The sequence below is a fragment of the Pteropus alecto genome, unplaced genomic scaffold, assembly GCF_000325575.1.
Source record: "Pteropus alecto unplaced genomic scaffold, ASM32557v1 scaffold105, whole genome shotgun sequence".
Lineage (NCBI taxonomy): Eukaryota > Metazoa > Chordata > Mammalia > Chiroptera > Pteropodidae > Pteropus > Pteropus alecto.
In genome coordinates, this window is record NW_006436294.1 from 7,316,697 (window position 1) to 7,334,070 (window position 17,374).

Sequence of the window (17,374 nt, forward strand, 5' to 3'; positions counted from 1 at the left end):
CGCGCACAGCCTGCTGGGAAGCCCGGCTCCCGCCCTCAGCGCAGGGTACTATGGGAGCTGAAGTCCCCGAGGTCAACGCCGCACCGGGCGCGTGACCGAGGCTTTCTCCCGCTCCGCCCGAACCCTCCCCGGCGCTAGCCCGGGGACCACGCGATCCACCGCCTCCTCTCCCACCGGGACGTGGGCTCCCTGAAGCAGGGCTCCGGGATTTCATAACTGACGGCCTTAAAGTGCCCTGGGGCTGCTCTCTCCCAGCTATACCCATTCACAGTGAGGACCCCACAAAGCAGAAGAGCCTCACCCAGCTGCCACCCCCACCCTGCTTCTGTCGGGGTGTGTGCTCCGCTGGCCACTGGCAGGATGAAATCAAATCAGCCCTGCTGGGCCCAGTGACTGCCTCCCCCCACAATGCTCCCCATTACCTGCCCCGCCCCTTCCCACAGGCTGGGCTGCGGAGCCAATAAGCAAAGGACCACTGCCACACGGGTTCAGGGCCAACAGCACCTGCACCTTTATGCGCATGCGCGGCCCGAAACACCACTGAATCACTATAAAACCGAGGAAGCAAGTACAAGTCCAGGAATGGGGCCAAGGTCACGCAGAGAGGTCACTGTTATCAAAACGCTCCTGGTCATACACTTCTGCCACAACCTTGCGGCCAGCGAACCAGCGCCCATTGAGGGCCTGGATGGCCTTGTGAGTCTCTGAGGCCATGGAAAACTCCACAAAAATCTTGACGATTATCTCTGCATCCTCCTCCTCGCCCTGCTTCTCCTGGTAGATGATGACACGGTTGACAGCACCAAACTTGCCACACTCCTCGGTCACCTCCCCCTCCAGGTCATCGTCGATGTCCTTGGGGTCCACCATGTTGCGCAGAACCATCACTGTGGACTGTTGGGGGGACAGCTGAGTACCGTGAGAGCAGGGCTGCCCGCCCCACCCGCTCCCTATGGCCCCGCACCCACCTCCTGCTTGCGGAGCAGCTTCTGCATCACCATGTGGCGGGCACTGCTGCCCGAGATGCTCATGTGCTCCTGCTCGCTCAGCATCTCCGGCCGCTCAGACTCCGGAAACAGCTCCTCCTCCTCCTTCTCCTTCTTGGGCTCTAGCAGACCCAGCGTTGGAGGGCTAGCCAGAATGGGGTTCACCACTCCCACGGAGGGGATGGTGACCGGAATGGGAGGCCGGGCTGGGGTCACGCCTGCAAGAAACCCACCAGGTCCAGCCATCATTCCCCCAACCTGTCCTTCCCAGGAAGGAGCACAGCGCTGCTCAGCCATGGCTGGCCCACCTTGGGTGCCAACAGCCATGCCTGGAGAACAGGTTAGCGGAAAGGGAAACCTGATCCACCTAGGCTCACCTGTTATGACTCCTGGGGCCTGGGCAGCCATGACAGCCTGGGGCAAAGCCCCCAGAGGCTGGGCCAGAGTTAGCGCAGGGGACACCAGTCCAGGCGTGGCAAGGGTACCCAGCACCGCTGCTCCGGCTACTGCTTCCTGCAACCCAGAAGGCCAGCACACTCAGTTTCCAGCCTGGCTGCCTCAATACCACCTGGTTAGTCAGTCAGTGTCTAAAGCACTGGGCACCTGTTACCCACAATCAAACCTATACAACGGAACCAGCCCTCACCTGAGCCGTAATCTTGGCTGTGGCTGCAGCTGCGGCCACAGCAGCAGCTGGCGGGAGGCCTCCAGGTGTGGCAGGTGTAAGCAGGGGCATGGGGGGTGTGACGGCCTTGCCCACCCGCAAATACTGGCCACCCAGGTCAAAGAGGTTCATGGAAGACACGGCATCCTGAGACGATTGGGCCTTCTCGTACTCTGCAGAGCAGGAGCAGCAGTGAGGACCAGCCACGGTGCTGGGTGAGCCCCGGCCCCACCTTTGCCTCCCCAAGCTTACCGATGAAGCCGTAGCCCTTGTGCTTTCCAGTTGTGGGGTCCCGGGCCAGTGTGCAAGACTTGATCTTGCCAAAGGCCTCAAACACGCTTTTGATGTCGTCATCCGAGAGATCCTGGTGCACGGAAGCCACGTAGATACGGTTGAAGGCTCGTGCCTCCTCAGCCAGCTGGTCTATGATGGGCTGGGCCTGCCCTATGTTGCTGGGCCTGCCCACCTAGAGGAGAGGCAAGGGACCAAGAGCTCCAGTCAGCCTGGCTTGGCCACCGTGGGCTTCCGGAGGGTGACTAGACAGAGTGCGCAGGCGCCACTTAGGCCTCACCTTAATGTTCCTGCCTCCCAGCATCACCGAGTTCATCTGCTCCAAGGCCAGCTGAGCGGCTTCGGGGACCTCATACTCCACAAAGGCGAAGCCCTGGACACAGGGAAGCGCCGTGAGGCCCGGAGGACCCAGGGCAGGGGGCTAGGGCGGGACGGGCCAGACCTCACCTTGTGCTTCATAGTGACAGAGTCCCAGGACATGTCGATGCTCTTGATGGGCCCGAAGGGGGCGAAGGCCTGGCGAATGGTGTCCTCGCCCAGCTCATAGTAGATAGAGCCCACGTAGACCCGGCACATGATGGCCAGTGCCCGCTGCCGCTGAGCTGCCATCTGGAGCAGGACACAAGGGGAGAGAGAGCCACTGGCTTGTGACGAGGTGGCAGGAGGCTGGGCAGCCCGCTCCCCTCCTGGCCCACCCACCCAGCTCCGCTGTGGTGAGGGCTCCCCACGCAGCAGCATGGTGCGTGCTCAGCCCTAGCAGTCAGGGTGGCGAGGGTCGGCAGGACCCTACCCCCAGGAAGGAGAGCCAGGCCCAAAGGCAGGACATGGACATGCTCTGGTCCAACCAGGTCCCAGGCAAACTGGCAGCAAGGCTGACAGGTGGTCAGGAGGCAGGGCCGTGTGCCCTCCCATCCAGCCCACCCTCCAGCCTGGAGGCCAGTATCCTGGGCTGGGCTGGGAGACCCTCCCAGGGTCCTGCCAAGTGTTCCGACGGAAGAGGGAGGGGAGCCGTCCAAGCTGGAAACCCACTGGTGTGGAGGCAAGAGGGGGGCAGAAGACAGGGCAGCTACCGCCCAGAAGAGACCCCGGGGGAGGTCAGGAGCCCAGATGGGGGCTCCCTGGAGACAGAGTGAAGAACAGCCACAGTGCAGGGCCATCTTGGCAGGGGGCCCAGCGCTCTCAGGCCCCCATGCCTTGAACCGCGCGCGAAGAGCTGTCTGGGGCCCACGCCCACAGCCCAGGAGGCCCAGGTCCCGGGAGCATAAGGAGGTGACAGGCCCGGCTGGCCCAGAACAGACGCTGCCTCTGCATTGGGGTGAGCTGGGCCATCATGCTTAGCGACCTCCCCGTGCCCTCAGGAATGGGCTCCCTTTCCTGCCACCTCACACACGATGTGCCAGGGAGGCGGTTCCCAGAGCCACATGCGGAGGGCCACCGGGAGGAGCCCGCAAGCCCAGGGCAGGCAAAGATGATGGGGCCAACTCTAGCCTCTCCACCAACAGGGGCTCCCCTCACCCTCACAGAGGGCCCCACAACCGAGGCCGATTTCCCTCTGTAAGCCACCAGCTAGCCTAATATAGGCCAGGCCTCCCCACTCCTCAGAGAGGAAAATAAAAAAGGTCCACAGTTCCCCCAAAGTAGGAATTCCCCCCAAATGGGAGTCCCCCTCCTCAAACTGGGCTCCCGACAAACAGGCCTCAGGCTCCCTGTTGAGACCAAGGACCCCAAAGGTGGAACCACATCCCCTCTCACGCTAGGTACCCCAGACATGAAACCACCTGCCCCTCAGGTCAAAGTTCCCCAAGGTAGGAGCACATCTCTTCTTCAGTGGGGCTCCCCAAAAGCAGGTGGGCCGAAGGCCCTGCCCCTGACATCTCCCCACAGACAGACACCCTCCAAAGGGACACTGGGTCTGTCTGGCCCTTGGGGACAGGGCCACATCTCCCGTGAGAGCAGTATGCCCAGGGATGGCCCCAGAGAAAGGGCCGCGTTCCTGCCCTCACACTCCAGGGCCCCTGGCCCCCTCCTCAGCCTGCCTTTGGGGAAGAAGGGCGTCTCCTTCCCAGACTTCTCTGCCCAAGGCAACCCAGGTCACAGCCACCACCTCCTCCCTGGCTGTGTGGCCTCTACGCCTTGCTGACAGCCAGGCCCAAGGCCTGAGTCCTTGCCGTTCCTTCTCTCGCTTGCTCGGGTGCCCCCAGTCCCCCCCATCCATCCTCCCTCCGGGGTCTGATGGAGCCGCAAGTTAGGACCCCTCTCTTCTCAGGGCCTGACCCCAACCCAGGAGCCCAGGCAGCCTGGAGACTGGCGGAGCTGGAGGCCTGGGCGATGCGCCCCGTGAGTGCAGGCGGCATGGGTATGGTGGGCCTGGCGTGGCAGCTACCCTCCTGGCCGGCTGCCCTCCGCAGTTACCTGGCCGGTTAGTTTTAAGGTGGGCCCTCAGAGCAGACGGAGGCCTCCCCGGGACGGTCCCGGTGGGTGCCCGCCCACACCACTGGCCCCGCCACGCCTGGCGCTCTGCTGCGCTCGTCCGAGCTGGCGGGCAGGGCCGGCTAGGGGAGCAAGGTCCCCAGCACGCGGGCTGCACTGCCCCCCTCTAGCCCTGACTAAGGACATGAGCCCCGGAAGAAGTGAGCATTTCTATTGACCGATTGCAAAGGTGAGAGAGGATCTCCAAAGCCCATTGTCACTGCTGCCATCTGAAAGACAGTAAAGACAGAGTTCAGTCTGTTGGAGCCGAGCAGTCTCCCGCTCTCGTCACACCTCACGCAGACAGCGGCAGGCCCGGAGTCCCCGCCCTGCCAAGGAGGCCCACCTGCCTTCCCACTCTGCCGGCCGAGGGCTGGCTGCCTGGCTGCCAGCACCTGCCCAGGGGGGCCTCAGAGCCCTGGTGCCCCGCCCCGCAGCCTGGCCGGCGGGGCGGAAGGAAGGGAAGGGAAGGGAAGGGAGGAGGAGCAAGAAGAGGAGGGGCACGGACGGAGCCTGGGAACGGCCGGGGCATCGCCGGGCAGCATGGCTGTCTGAGGGCTGGGCTGGGCAGGGGGTGGGGGCTCAAGGCCCAGGCACCTTTGGGCCTTGCCCTGTTCCCGTCCCCACAGCCGTAGCAGCCTCTGGCCACAGGTCTAGAGCAGGGCCCCACAGAGGCGCCCCCAGCCTGTCCTCTCAGCCTTGGGCCCCAGCCCAAGTGGTCTGGACTCACTGCAGGGGTGGGAGCCTGAGCGCGGCGCCCAGGCCCCGGGGGCAGGGAGGAACGCCCCTACACGCTGCACCATCGGCTGTGCAGCCGGGGACACGGGCGCGGGGCAACCTGAGTCAACAGCCTGAAGTCCGAGAAGAGGAGCCGGCTCGGGGGCGGGCAGGGCTACAGAGAGGGGCAGGGAGGGGCCGTGGGCGCTCAGCAGGCAGGTAAGGCTGGGCCACGCGTGGCTCAGGGAGGAACCCAGGCGTCCCAAGAAGGAGTCCTTGAGAGACCGAGACCACAACACCTGGTGGGGACGCCGCAGGCACAGGAGGAGGAAGAGAAGGCAGAGGTGGCGGGGAGGGAGGCAGGGCAGGCCGGGCGGCTCACCTGTAGGTTGGTGAGCTGCTGCTGCTGGTGCGCGATGGTCTGCTTCACCAGGACGCTCTTGATGCTCTGCTCCATGGCATACTTCTTGGCCTGCGGGAGAAGGCGGTGAGGAGCACTGGGCGCCCAGCCTGCGGGGAGATGGGCCTTCCTCCACCCAACCAGCGGCTCCCAGCCCCAGCGCCCCGGGAGGTACACTCTCACCTTCTGGAGGGCCTCCTGCTGCTCGGGCGTCAGGGGAGGCAGCCCCAGCTTTGCGGCTGTGCTCTGCCCGTTCTCCATCTTCATGGGGTCTGTCCCCTGGTGGTGGGGAGCAGGGGATCATTGAGAACAAGCTCAGGACCTCCCTCACGTGGCCCCGGGAATGCCACCGCACCCGCCGCCCACTATGACAGCACACAGCCCACCGAGCATCACCGGGGACAGACGGGCTGTCTCCCCCAGGACCCACGATCAGGACACGCGCTAAGGCAGGCAGGCACCTCGGGGGCCCTGGGCCAACCTGGAGCAGCTTTAGGGGCCAGGCAGCAATGGCATCCTCAGGAGCCATCAAGACAGGTGGCAAGCAGCAGGAGGGGCCCAGCCCTTGTGGCCAACCAGACTCCGAACCACCGTCCCACGCGACCCTGGATGGTCCAGGACTCCTCACTCCAACTGCCTGGCGCTCAGGCCCCCACCCCTTCTCATAGCCCCAACCGTGGCCACACTCAGCTCCCCGCTGGGAGGAGTCCCAGGGACCCCGGAGGAGACCATGTGGGGAAGGGCCTCCAGCCTGCACACAGCGCCCAAAGCCGAGACGATGGCCAGGGTGTGCTCAGCCCCCAGGGGAGAAGCCAGGAGCTGACTAGCCATGGAGGGATCGCAGGGTAGGGCAGCAGCCAGCAAGGCAGACACAGGGACCATGAGATGCTTTGGGAGAGCAGCAGTCAGAGCCCACCACAGACCAGAGCAGATGCTACTGTTACATTCACATTCTTTCTGTTAAAATTCATTTCTCTGCTGCTTGCAGGAGGAAGGATATAGCCGGGTAGCAGAAGAGACGCATGGCCACCAGACGAAGGAGAGTGCGGGTGTCAGGAGTCAGAGCACACCCGCCTGTCCACCAGCTCGAGGGGCCTAAAGCTACGCAGCAGATGCAAGGAGAGGCCGCTGGCCCTCCAGAGTGTTATGCAGCCCCCGGCACACAGCCTTGGGAGGGATGGCAGAGAAGAACACAGGGTCCCCAACACAAAAGTGACAGACAAAGACGGAGGTACAAAGGAGTCAGGAAGGGGTCCGCTGACCCAAACCCCAAGAAGCACCGTCCTGACAGCACGGGGGAAGGGCAGGAAGCCCAGGAGGTCCCGCCCCGGGCAGCCCTGTCTGTCCCCAGGGGGCTCTCGTCCTCTCTGTTCCCCAGCTGGCCCCAAGCCCAGTTCTGGGTGGGAGAAAAGCCCCGAGGGTGAGTGGCTGCTCACTAGAGCAGGCTGTCACCCTGGTCATCTACGCCAACCCCCTTTCAGCCCCTTAGAAACGATTCAATCTCTTCTTTGTCTTGGTAAACAAAAGGGCCTTCACCCATCCATCAGAGGCTGGCTGGATAGCCAGCTGGGGAGGGCTGGCTAGCGGGACTCCCTTGGTCCCCTTGCCCATCAGCTTCAGCCCCCGTAATTCCCTAGGATCCAGGCTGCACACCAAGCCCCTCCCCAAGTATTCGGGTGGCAGGGGGACCCAGAGGAGGGCCCAGCCTCAACGGGCCCCCAGACGCTCCAGCCCCACTGGAACCCTCTAGAGGCAGGCCCTGCCATGGAGAAGCACAAAGAACGCTATCACTCAGGCCCAGGCCCACTCCACCGGGCGGGGCGCCGGAGCAGGACGAGCCGTGCCCACACCCACCCGGAAGCGCAGCCGGTTCACCCAGCCCTGTGCTCCGACTCTCACACTGCTCTGCTTTGTTGCCTTGACATCAGAAATCAAATGAAAGTCCGTATGACTGGCTCTTAACAACACCCCACACCTTCTGGAACCTTCTGGAACCTGGAATGGCACCCCGCACTTCTGCGTGGCACCAAGACCTCAGAGCTCCACCACCTGGAGCTCAGGCCTCACCTGACCCTCGGCCTGTGTCTAAAGACACGCGAGACCGCAGCCCCCCCCCCACACAGGGTGGATGCTAAGGGGAGAGCCAGGGACAGTAGGCTGAAGCCAGGCCTGAGGCTGGGTGGTGAGGGAGCAGGACAGGCGCCTCTGCCCGGATGCAGAGAAGAGGCCATGGGGCTCCTACTGCTCCACCCCCAGGCAGGTCTCTCTGGGCCCGGGGACACGCGGGCAGGCGGGCAGGTGGGCAGGCGGGCAGACAGGCGGGCCTGAGGGCGAGGATGCTTAAGGTCAGTACCTGTGGTGGTTTCCACTTGTCTCCCGCTGCCACCACCGCCGCCGCCGGCTCGGACCCCCCTCCTTGCTGGCCATTGACCTGCTGCAGGCAGGAAGGAGACGCTGTAAGGAGCAGTCACAAGGCCCACCCTCCCAGACCCTCTCGTCTTCCCTAAGGGCTGAGCTCTTCGTGATGAGCAAAGGAGGCTGGGCAGGGGCACAAGAGGGCGCCAGCTCTGGCTTGGCCCCCGAACACTCCTGACACTGCCCCACCCACCCTGCCCATTCCTCCGGCACACCTGCAGCTGCCCAGGGCCTGCCGTGAGGGGCTGGCCCAGCAGAAACCACAGCAGTCTGGGGCAGCCCCCAGTTGGAGAGTGAATCCCCAGGAAGGGACAGGGTAGAGAGCCAAAGAAAGACAGCCTCTCCTGGGTCTCGGTGGCCCTCTGGCCACACGGCTGAGGTCCTAGAGCTCAGTCCCCTTCCCGCCAGCAGGACCCGGGGCACTCTCTGGCACCCTGCGCACCCATCTGGCCGGCCCACAGCGCACCTTCGGTCCAGTGCCTTCTGCAGGCTCTGGACGTGCCTGGGCCCCAGGCCCCTCCTGAACACACCTCCAAGGAGGGTCACCTACGAGTGCCGGGCAGGCGTGTGCACAGGCACGCGTCCCCCCCTCCCCACCCCCGCGAAGGGCTGTCCAACTTTGAGGAGGGGCGTCGAGAGCTGGGCCACACCCCGACCCCCATCCAGAGGAGCACAGAGCGCTGCTGCACACGGATGATGAAAGACCCAGCGCCCAGCAGGGCTTCACGGGGCGGCAGGGCAGAGACAGGCCACAGGCACGAGGTGGGCCACGCCACGGGGTTAGGAGCTTTGGTGAAGGGACCCGAGACCCACTCCTTCTTCTCCAAGGTCGCACAGTCAGAACCTAGAGCAGAATGCTCTCACCCAGCTGCCAGCTCAAGATGAGACCCACAGACATCTAAGAACACAGGGAACGGCCATGCCCACCCTTGGGAGCCCTGTGCACAGAGCTGGAGGCTTGGCTGACTCAGCCAGAGCGTGTCTCGGGCACTCTAGCCTCAAAGAAGGGGCAGCAGGACAAGCCTGGCTGCACACTGGAGACATGGCCAGCGGGCACTAGAGCCCTGGCCAACCTAGCCCTGCCCGCACCAGACCTGGAGCTGCTCTGAAACGGGCACCGCTGACTCAAAGTGGTGCCCTTGAGAGCGTCAGGAAGGGGGGAGCCTTTTGACGTGGGTCCCACCCAGTGGGTGCAGAGAGCTGGGGACAAGTCAGTCTGATTTCACCCTAAGTCCCCTGGTGGCTCCCAGAGCACACCCAGAACAGAGGCTGCCTCTCAAGGCCCACAGCAAGGCCCATTTCAGGTCTGCAGAAGCAATTCAGCCTCTGGACCCCTGGCGACAGGGCCATGCGAGGGCACGTTTATAAACACGGTCCCGCTCTCCCAAGTTACTGTAACAGCCACCACAGGTACTAGGTCAGCGCCGAGAGCAGAATAGTCTCAGAACAGTCCAACCAGCAGGGACCCGACCCAGGACGCCCCGCCCCACCCACGGCAGAATCGAAGGGCCCGGTCCACTGATGTGAGCAGACGGCAGAGAGCTTGGAGAAAAACTCACTTATCATCACAGGTGATCACCTCTGGGCAACGACTTTGCAGTCACAAAGTGGCCCAGCACAAGGCAACACTGCCTCGAGGGGTGAGAAGCCCCCTTGGGGCGGCGGTGCAGCCCCATGATTCTGAGACTCAAACTCCAGCCCTGCTGCTGGTCAACAGGCCAGGTTCAAGAGGACTATGTCCACTACGGCCCAGAAAAAGGAAGGAATCCCTGCACGCCTCCAGGCTTCCAGCTGAGTTCAGGCCTGACTCCTAGGGCCGGCATGCCAGCCCAGCGAGTCGCCCCCAGTGCATCCTTTGAGGAGTCCCTGTGCATGGCAAGCAAGCCAACGGTCAGGGGCCGTCAGTGCTGCTCCCACAGCGGAGTCCAGGCCTCAGACAGCACCGCTGCCTCCCACCCGGTCAGTCTCTCACCCGGGGCCATGCTGTCTACTGCATGGCCAGGCTTGGTGCTGGGCACTGTGGAGCACACCTGCAGCACTAACGAGCACCAAGAAGAAAGGAACGACGCGGCGTACTCGGCCATGACGTGCAGGCTGGGGCCCACAGGAGAGAGCAACTGTGCCCTTGGGGAGGGGACAGGGTCCCAGTGCTTCTGCAAGATGGAACCAAAGGATGATGGTGCCAGGTGGGAGTGACCCCCGCTGCCAGAGGAAGATGAACAACGGAGCAGTGAGTCGGATGCACAAAGCATCCAGAAGACCACACCCCCGCTAGGGGGGGCTGTGGCCTGTTGCTGCGACCACCAGCTAGAAGGTATGTCCAAGTGAGAAGAGGCACTTCTGCATCTTCCAGTGTCCTTCCCTCAGCCAAGTCGACTGCCACCCCTTCCCACCTCCCACAAGAACTGAAGCCACAGCTTAGGACGGCAGCCAGCGTGGCTCAGCATGCATGGACCACAAGACAGAGCACAGGCTCTCGCTATGCCCTACTAGGACGGCACGGAAGCAGGCAACCCGTCCGGACACCGGTCCATTCGAAAGGTCAGAGCAGGAACAGACGGGGCCTCACTCCTGGAGTCTGATGTGGTAAGCCGGGGCCTTAACAGTTCACACACTCCCATGAACACACACATACGCCGACCACCTGAGAGCACTTGGATGGGCAACGAACACCCCGGTCGAAAACCCCATGAGCACAGGGTGCTGCAGAGTGCAGCCCCCAGCACCCACCAAGGCCTGGGTTTAGTGGCTGCACCGCTCCGCAGGTGGTCGGGGAGACGAGGCCTCCAATCTCACGGGCCTCCTCCCACCTTCCCAGGAGTCTCCATCCCTGTCTCCGAGCCTCCCTCTCCCTCACCATCCAACTCTGACTGCTGCCTGGGACAGTCACCAAGTCCTCAACCCTCGCCTCTTTTCTACCTTTCCTCTCACGAAGGTTACTTGCTCCTGTGGCTTCAAAAGGAAGGACACAGTGAAAAAAGGACAGTGAAGTTAGCTGGTCATCACGCACCGGCCCCCTCACAAGCAGGGGCCTCTCTCCCTGTGGGAGTCCGTTTCCGCTCCAGTAAGACAGGTCCAGCTCCCTCACTGGCTGTCAGCCCGCAGCGCAGGGCCCAGCCACTTCCTGACCGTCCAATGTCTCCCCTATCGGCCCAGCCTCTAGCCTCCTGAGAAAGTTGTCTTCTCCAGCAGACCTCACCGCAGCACTCTGCGTGCGGGCTGGGCAAAGGATGGCAGGTAAATGGAGATGAAGCGCCACTGTAGAGGGGAGTCGGTTACAGAACACCGGTGGGGAGGAAGAAGAGCCAGGGAGAATGCGACAAGGTGTTGTGGGAGCAGGGTCCTCCGTCAGTGAGCATCACTGCATGGGGCTGGGAGGGAGGTGAGTACTCAGCAGGGCACCGAGCGGTTCCATGCCACCCTCAGCACGGCTCCCTGGAGCACCCAGCACAGCGCACTCTGGGTGGAAACTGGTCTGCGGTGCCCATCAGACCCCGAACCGGGCAGGGACTGTCTCTGGTTCCCCACTGTGTCCACGAGTCCTCGCACAGCGCTTGGGACAAAATAATTACTCAAGAAACGTGTGATGAGAGCGCGCGTGCTTCCAATCCGGCGCGGGGATGACAGGACGGAGTCCCTGCTAGCCGGGCACCAGCGGGGAGCGGGCCCACGCCTGTGGATGCCTGGAACCAATTCCGCCCTCCCCACCGGGCCCGGTCCCTGCACGCACGCCCGGCAGCCCCTTCACCCAGGCGGAAGGAGAGACGCCATCAGTGCCAGGAGCCCCGCCTTCCAGCTGGGACCACCAGCGCACCCCTTCGGCAGAAGGGAACGACGGCCGCCTGGATCCGCCCGGAGGCCGTGGCTCGCCGGGGCCTGGCGGGCCGCCCACCAAGGAGCCGGGCTCGGCGCGCCGCACGGCCCCCAGGACGCGCCCCGGGCCCTCCCGCGTCCGCCGGAAGCTACAGGCCGCGGACCGGAAGCTGCGGCCGCGACCCGGCCCCCGCCTCGAGCCCGCCCCGCCTCACGCGGCCGAAGACCCCGGGGCCCGCAAGCGACAGTCGCGCCCCTGTAGGGGGCCCTTGGCGGCCGGGCAGGAGCCCACTCCCGCCAGCCGAGCGGAGGCCAGCCTTCACTAGGAGCTCACTTACGAGAGCGATGGTCGCCGTCGCCATCTTGCGTCCGTCGCGGCCGCGGCGCGCACCACACGCTCCCGCTCCTTCTGCGGTCTCGCGCGATGTGGGTGCTGGCGGAAAGGCCCAGGGAAAACGGAACTATCGCGATGAACGGTCCCTTCCCAGCGACGTGGAAGGAGAGAGTAACGCGCTTCCGGGGCGGGAGGGGCGGAGCCTAGGAGGATGGGGCGGGGCCGTGCGGGCGCGCGCCGCCGGCCAAGGACCCTGAGGCTCCGTCCCGTCGGCTGTCTCTCGCTTTGTCCCCCTTCCTCTAATGGCCGCCGCTCTATTTCTCTGCCTCCTCCTCAGGGAAACGTAGGTTCTGTCCCCGCGCTCGCACCCCAAGGGAAGGACAGAGAACGGCCTGATTCCCACCAGGGCCGAAGTGGTCCCATCTGCCCAAACGATCAAGTTGAGGGAGATGACACACCATCGCCCCGTTTCGGAGTCGATCTTGAAATACATCTTTTTTGCATCCTCACATCTCAGAAGTCAGGTCGCGCCTGCCAATGGATGGCGTGTCCTCATTTAGTTGGCAACATATTTTATTCCCTAGTGACTCATGAAACACTAGTGCATCTTAAAAAGATGGTGTCGCAGACTCAATCACGTACAGTCGGTGGAACTGCAACCAGAGACAGACTTGCATGCACGCAGAGTCCCTCAGGCCCCGAACTAATTCTTCAAGGCTCAAAGCCTCTATCTCGGCGTGGAGCTTCCCTGGAGTTCTGCCACATGCCACACCCAGTCCCGAGACCCTGACGCGGAGAAGAAACCACATGGGTCCCCGGGACCCCGAGGCTGTCAGCCCGGCAACTTCGGCCTGCCTGAGGCAACAAAGTGCCTCCGGGGCTAGGCAGGTCTCAATCCTGTGAGAGTACGATGAAACAGACACAGCTAGTTAAACATGCAGAACATTTTCCTCATCTCCCTGCCCTCTAAAATGACGGGGAAAGGATTTTATAAGCGCAAAAACCCATGAAGACGAAGAGGTGGAATATCGTGGAGCCAGAGGGGTGCGGACTACGGGAGCTGCTTCCGCAGGCTGCGGGTCAGTGTCCGAGGGATCATGCATGGAAGTGCAGTTAAGAAAGGGGGAGACCCCGGACTTCACTCCCTCCCCACAATGGCTGGGAGGTGAGCTCCAGCACAAGTGCTCTGAGGGCTGGTCACCAGGGCAGGCTTCCGTTCCGAAAATGGAAGAGTGAGTGAGGTCCCTGCCCTTTCTACCCCTCCTCCCCTGGCTCCAGGTGCCCCCAGCATGTGCCACCTGCTCCCCTCAGAGAGGATCATTCCCCTCTGCAGCAGCTCCCAGGGCTCAGGAGACTGGCCTGGCTCGATCCCCCTGCCCGGCCTCACCAGGCAACAAGCCCCTCCCCGCACTGAGAACATCTCACTCTTAAATGCAACTGGCAGTCTAGGATCACCGGACACTTGAGCAAAAGGAAAAAGACAATAAAGGAAAGGAACAGAGACAATAAAGCAAGAAGAAAAGTTAAAATCACATCCTCAGATATACTGGAAGATGTTGCATCCAAAAACAAGAACAAGGGGCCGTAAAGAACATTCAGCAACTGAGAAAGAGCTTACAAATGAAAAAACTACGAGAGGAAAATGAATAATTCAATGGAAGCATTTAAAGATAAAGATGAATGTATAACAGCACCAGATAGCTAGGAAACAGTCATAATCGCCCTGGTCAGTCCCCTCAGTGCCTGGGACTCATCTGGCTCCTCAGAGGCCTCCATAACAGGAATGGACCACGGTGGCGGGTAGGCCGGGATCGGCTCGCCTCCATCACAAGGGGATGGGGATTGCACAAGCACGCTCTGGTGGCAGCTTCCCTTGTGAAGTTTGACGTGTGATGTGGCATTCAGAATGCTTGTGGTCGGCCACTGTCCTCACATCACCTCACTCCACACATCACCTCATGTGATCCTTACGACAGCCCCTGGCGTGGGTACCACTATTATCCCCATTGTTTACAGATGACAAAGTGGAGGCACAGACCAATATCACGTAGTCGGAGGCCGCAGGATGGCTCTAGAGCCTGCAAATGTACTGGCCCTTAGCCGTTATGATTGCACCTCTCAAAGGTTAAGTCTAATATCTAAACAATGAGTTTCAGAGAATGAGTAATCAACAAAAAAGTAAAGAAAAGTTTCTAGAGCCGAAGGGGAGAGAAAGACAGGCAGACGGACAAAGGGTCAGACTCAGGCACAGGAGTTTTTTGGGACTAGAAGAAAATGATAATCCCTTAATATCTTGGCAAGAAATCATTTTCGACCTAGCTAAACTTTTGTACCTAGTTGCACGGACAAGCAGATATGAGAGTAGAAGGACAAACAGGCGGACTCCATGACTTTCCCCGCGTCCTCTCCCAGGAAACTTGGAGGTTATTCTTCCTCAAACGGCAAATAAGAGAGAAGTATGGGATCCGGAGACCAGAGCTGCTCCAAGATGCTAACCGAGGAGTAACCCATGCTGACAGCTCACCAGAGGCCCAAGAGCAAGCAGCCTGGGGCAGAGCCACATGGTGGAGATTCCAGGAACGGATGAAACGGAACAGTCAACTATGCAACGAATCCCAAGTACTGAGGGGAGGCTCACCCTTCTGCAGGAGACTCTAAGGATGAATTGAGATGTGTACAGAAAACTAAACAGACAAACAAAGGCAATTATTAACTCCAGGGAAAACAAAAAGTTGTGCAAGAACGCAAATATAATCCTAGGACACCTTGTTCTCTGCTAAGACCCGTGGGAATGAAGCCGTAATAATACTCATCGCCTGGGATGATGCTGGGTCAGGGGACCGAGGCCAGCAAACCGTCCCCCTCCCCCTGGAGGATGCCAGCAGGAGTCACCTAATGTAGAAAAACTGATAATAAAAAAAACAACAGTAAAAGCATGTGTGTGGTTTGTGAAACACAGATACTAAATGCCTGAAGAAAACGGTTAAGAGATTAAATTTGGAAAGGATGAGGGCTGGAGACCGCATTTATTATTTATTTATTATTGGCCCAAAAAGAAATTCCACTTTTCAAATAGTATGTATGTATGTAGCTTTAAAAAGGTAAAAGTTAACATGAAAACCTCAGTATCGTCCTGATTAAATGAAGCAGCAGCAGAGCCCGCACTCCTGAGTTCAGTTTAATCACTGGTCCAGCCCATCACGTGTTTGACACTCAAACTGTTTCAGAGGACGCAGAGCCACACGGCTCAGGATCAGGATTAACAACTAGGCCTGGAAGTTATTTCAGACTTGCAACCTTAGGTTGAAAGTGTGAGCACTTGAATAAGTTTAGAAGGAGTATTGAAATGTTTACTATAACTTGAGAGTTACTACCTTTGTACATGTAGTTTATTTGATGTGCCTCGGTGAGTCTGTTTTGTCTTGGGTTTTGGTTAGGGTGATGTGGTGTGGTAGCTGGACTGAGGACACCCCAAAGTCCATGCCCTGACCCCAGAACCCCTGGGAATGGGACTTCACATGGCAACAGGACCTGGAGATCGGGAGACCGTCCTGGATTACCCACCCCGATGGACTCGGCCTAATCACATGAAGCTTCTCTGGCTGCAGAAAACCAGACATACGGTTGATGAGATAGACTCCACCCGCCGTTGCTGGCTTTAAAGATGGAGGACAGGGCCATGAGCCAAGGAATGTGGCAGCCCCTAGAAGCTGAGAAGGGCCTTCAGATTACCACAGGCGAGTAACTGGGGACCTTGGCCCTACCCCTGCAAGGAAATGGATCTCTGCCCAGTGCGGAGCGCAGCAGCTGACACCTGCAAGTCAACAACCAGCCCGGCAGAGCAGGAAGGAGACTCTCCCCTAGAACCTGCAGAAAGGAATGCAGCCTGGCTAACGCCTGGATTTCGGTCTGCTGAGACCTGTGCCAGACTTCTGATCTACAGAACTAGAATAAATCTATGTTGTTTTAAGCCACTACGTTTGTGGTTAATTCTTATAGCAGCAACAGAGAATTAATACAGTGGTGAGCTTTCTCGGTTTGGCATTTAAAATGCTTTAAAAGAGCCCTGAATGCACTAAATTTATACATGCAATCTAAAATGTTTAAGAATATTTAAATTTGAAAATGGAAGGGATCCAAGAGAATCGAGGACAGGGCAACAGAGGGTGGGGGGCAGGAGGGAGTTGAGCGGGGGAGACTGGGAGCTGGGAGCCGCTGTCCTCAGGACCCGCGGTGGGGGGTCTGCCCTCAGAGGAGGCGAAGGTCACTGGGGTGGGTGGTAAGCTTGGGAGGAGCAGGGAGGACGCGTGACCCCAGCCCTCCAGGGAATGCGGAGAGAAAAGAGCCCTTTGGAGGGGCTGCGGGGGCCAGGGGAGCCTCTGGGGAGGAGGCGGGTGCTGGCTTCAGAGAAGCGCAGCTGGAGCGGGCCTCCGGGACAAGTGTGCTGGACACTGGACGGGGTGCAGAGCCACGTGGTGCCGGCGACAGGGCCTTCTTGGAGCGTCCTGCTGTCTGTTTCTCCCATCAGGTCCTGGCCCTGCCCAGCGCCCAGCACCGTGTCTGACACCTACAGGTGTTTCACCATCGCCTGGAGGCGGGGGCTCCCTGTTTGTGTCTGGGTACCACCCAGGGTGGGGCACTGCCCTCAGCAGATGTCTGTCCATCTGTCCAGGGCTGACTCCCCCAGCTGTGGCTCCCTACAGGGTGGCCGCCCCCGTGCGCAGGGCTCAGCCACTGACCAGACGACCTGGTGTGGGCCGGGACTCTCGGCCAGGAGACGGAGGATACGGGGAGGACCGGTGAGTTACAAGTGGGGCCTGACCAGCCCCCCACCCACCCCGGGATGGCTCCCCCGCCCTTGTGGGCCCAGCCCACCACCCTCACCCCCAGGGACTCTTGGCAGCTGTGCAGGGCAGAGGTTCCTCACTGGCAGGCGTTTGATTCTTGGCCTCCAGGCCGGCAGGCGGAGGGCAGGCCCTGGTCCCTGACACTTATGAGCCCCACGGTGCTTGAGGAGGGCACTGTCCAAGAAGGTGGCCAGCTTGGCCCGGTCTTCCTGCAGGGCAGGAAGGAGGCGTGGGGGGACGGAGGGGCACGGCCTACCCTCCGCCCTCCCCGCCCGGCTTGCGCGGCCTGCACACCTCGTGGACGAAGCCGTAGTGCACCAGCTCAGCTGCGAGGTCCTGCGCGCTGTCAGCTGCGGCGGGGACACGGGCAGGGGCGTGGGGCGAGGCGTGAGGCCACCGCTGCCTGGCCAGCCCAGCCCAGGGTCCCCACCCAGGGTC

General features: G+C 61.2%; 2 protein-coding genes across 10 annotated transcripts in view; both read right to left on the reverse strand.

Moving 5' to 3' along the window:
- Positions 1 to 482: 482 nt before the first annotated feature.
- Positions 483 to 12,251, reverse strand: PUF60 (poly(U) binding splicing factor 60). Of its 9 annotated transcripts, none has more exons than XM_006912961.3 (12): positions 12,094 to 12,251; positions 7,881 to 7,961; positions 5,711 to 5,806; positions 5,510 to 5,599; positions 4,590 to 4,640; positions 2,389 to 2,550; positions 2,222 to 2,314; positions 1,903 to 2,116; positions 1,633 to 1,823; positions 1,364 to 1,499; positions 969 to 1,204; positions 483 to 894 (listed from the first exon to the last, which is right to left on the reverse strand). In XM_006912961.3, the coding sequence occupies exons 1-12, from the start codon at positions 12,115 to 12,117 to the stop codon at positions 595 to 597; spliced, it is 1,674 nt and encodes a 557-aa protein (XP_006913023.1). In that variant the 5' UTR covers positions 12,118 to 12,251; the 3' UTR covers positions 483 to 594. The 9 variants fall into 9 exon arrangements, with proteins under 9 accessions (XP_006913023.1, XP_006913024.1, XP_024903376.1 ...); XM_006912962.3 differs by having other exon boundaries at positions 7,881 to 7,958; positions 12,094 to 12,242; XM_025047608.1 differs by lacking the exon at positions 12,094 to 12,251 and adding an exon at positions 11,757 to 11,884.
- Positions 12,252 to 15,251: 3,000 nt separating this feature from the next.
- The window catches only part of NRBP2 (nuclear receptor binding protein 2), a 7,115-nt gene continuing 4,992 nt past the window's right edge, over positions 15,252 to 17,374 (reverse strand). The window contains exons 16-17 of the mRNA XM_025047599.1: positions 17,231 to 17,371; positions 15,252 to 17,145 (exon numbers count right to left, since the gene is read on the reverse strand). Coding sequence (XP_024903367.1) covers positions 16,894 to 17,145; positions 17,231 to 17,371 — 393 coding nt within the window. The 3' untranslated portion in view covers positions 15,252 to 16,893. The remainder of the gene's footprint in view (positions 17,146 to 17,230; positions 17,372 to 17,374) is intronic.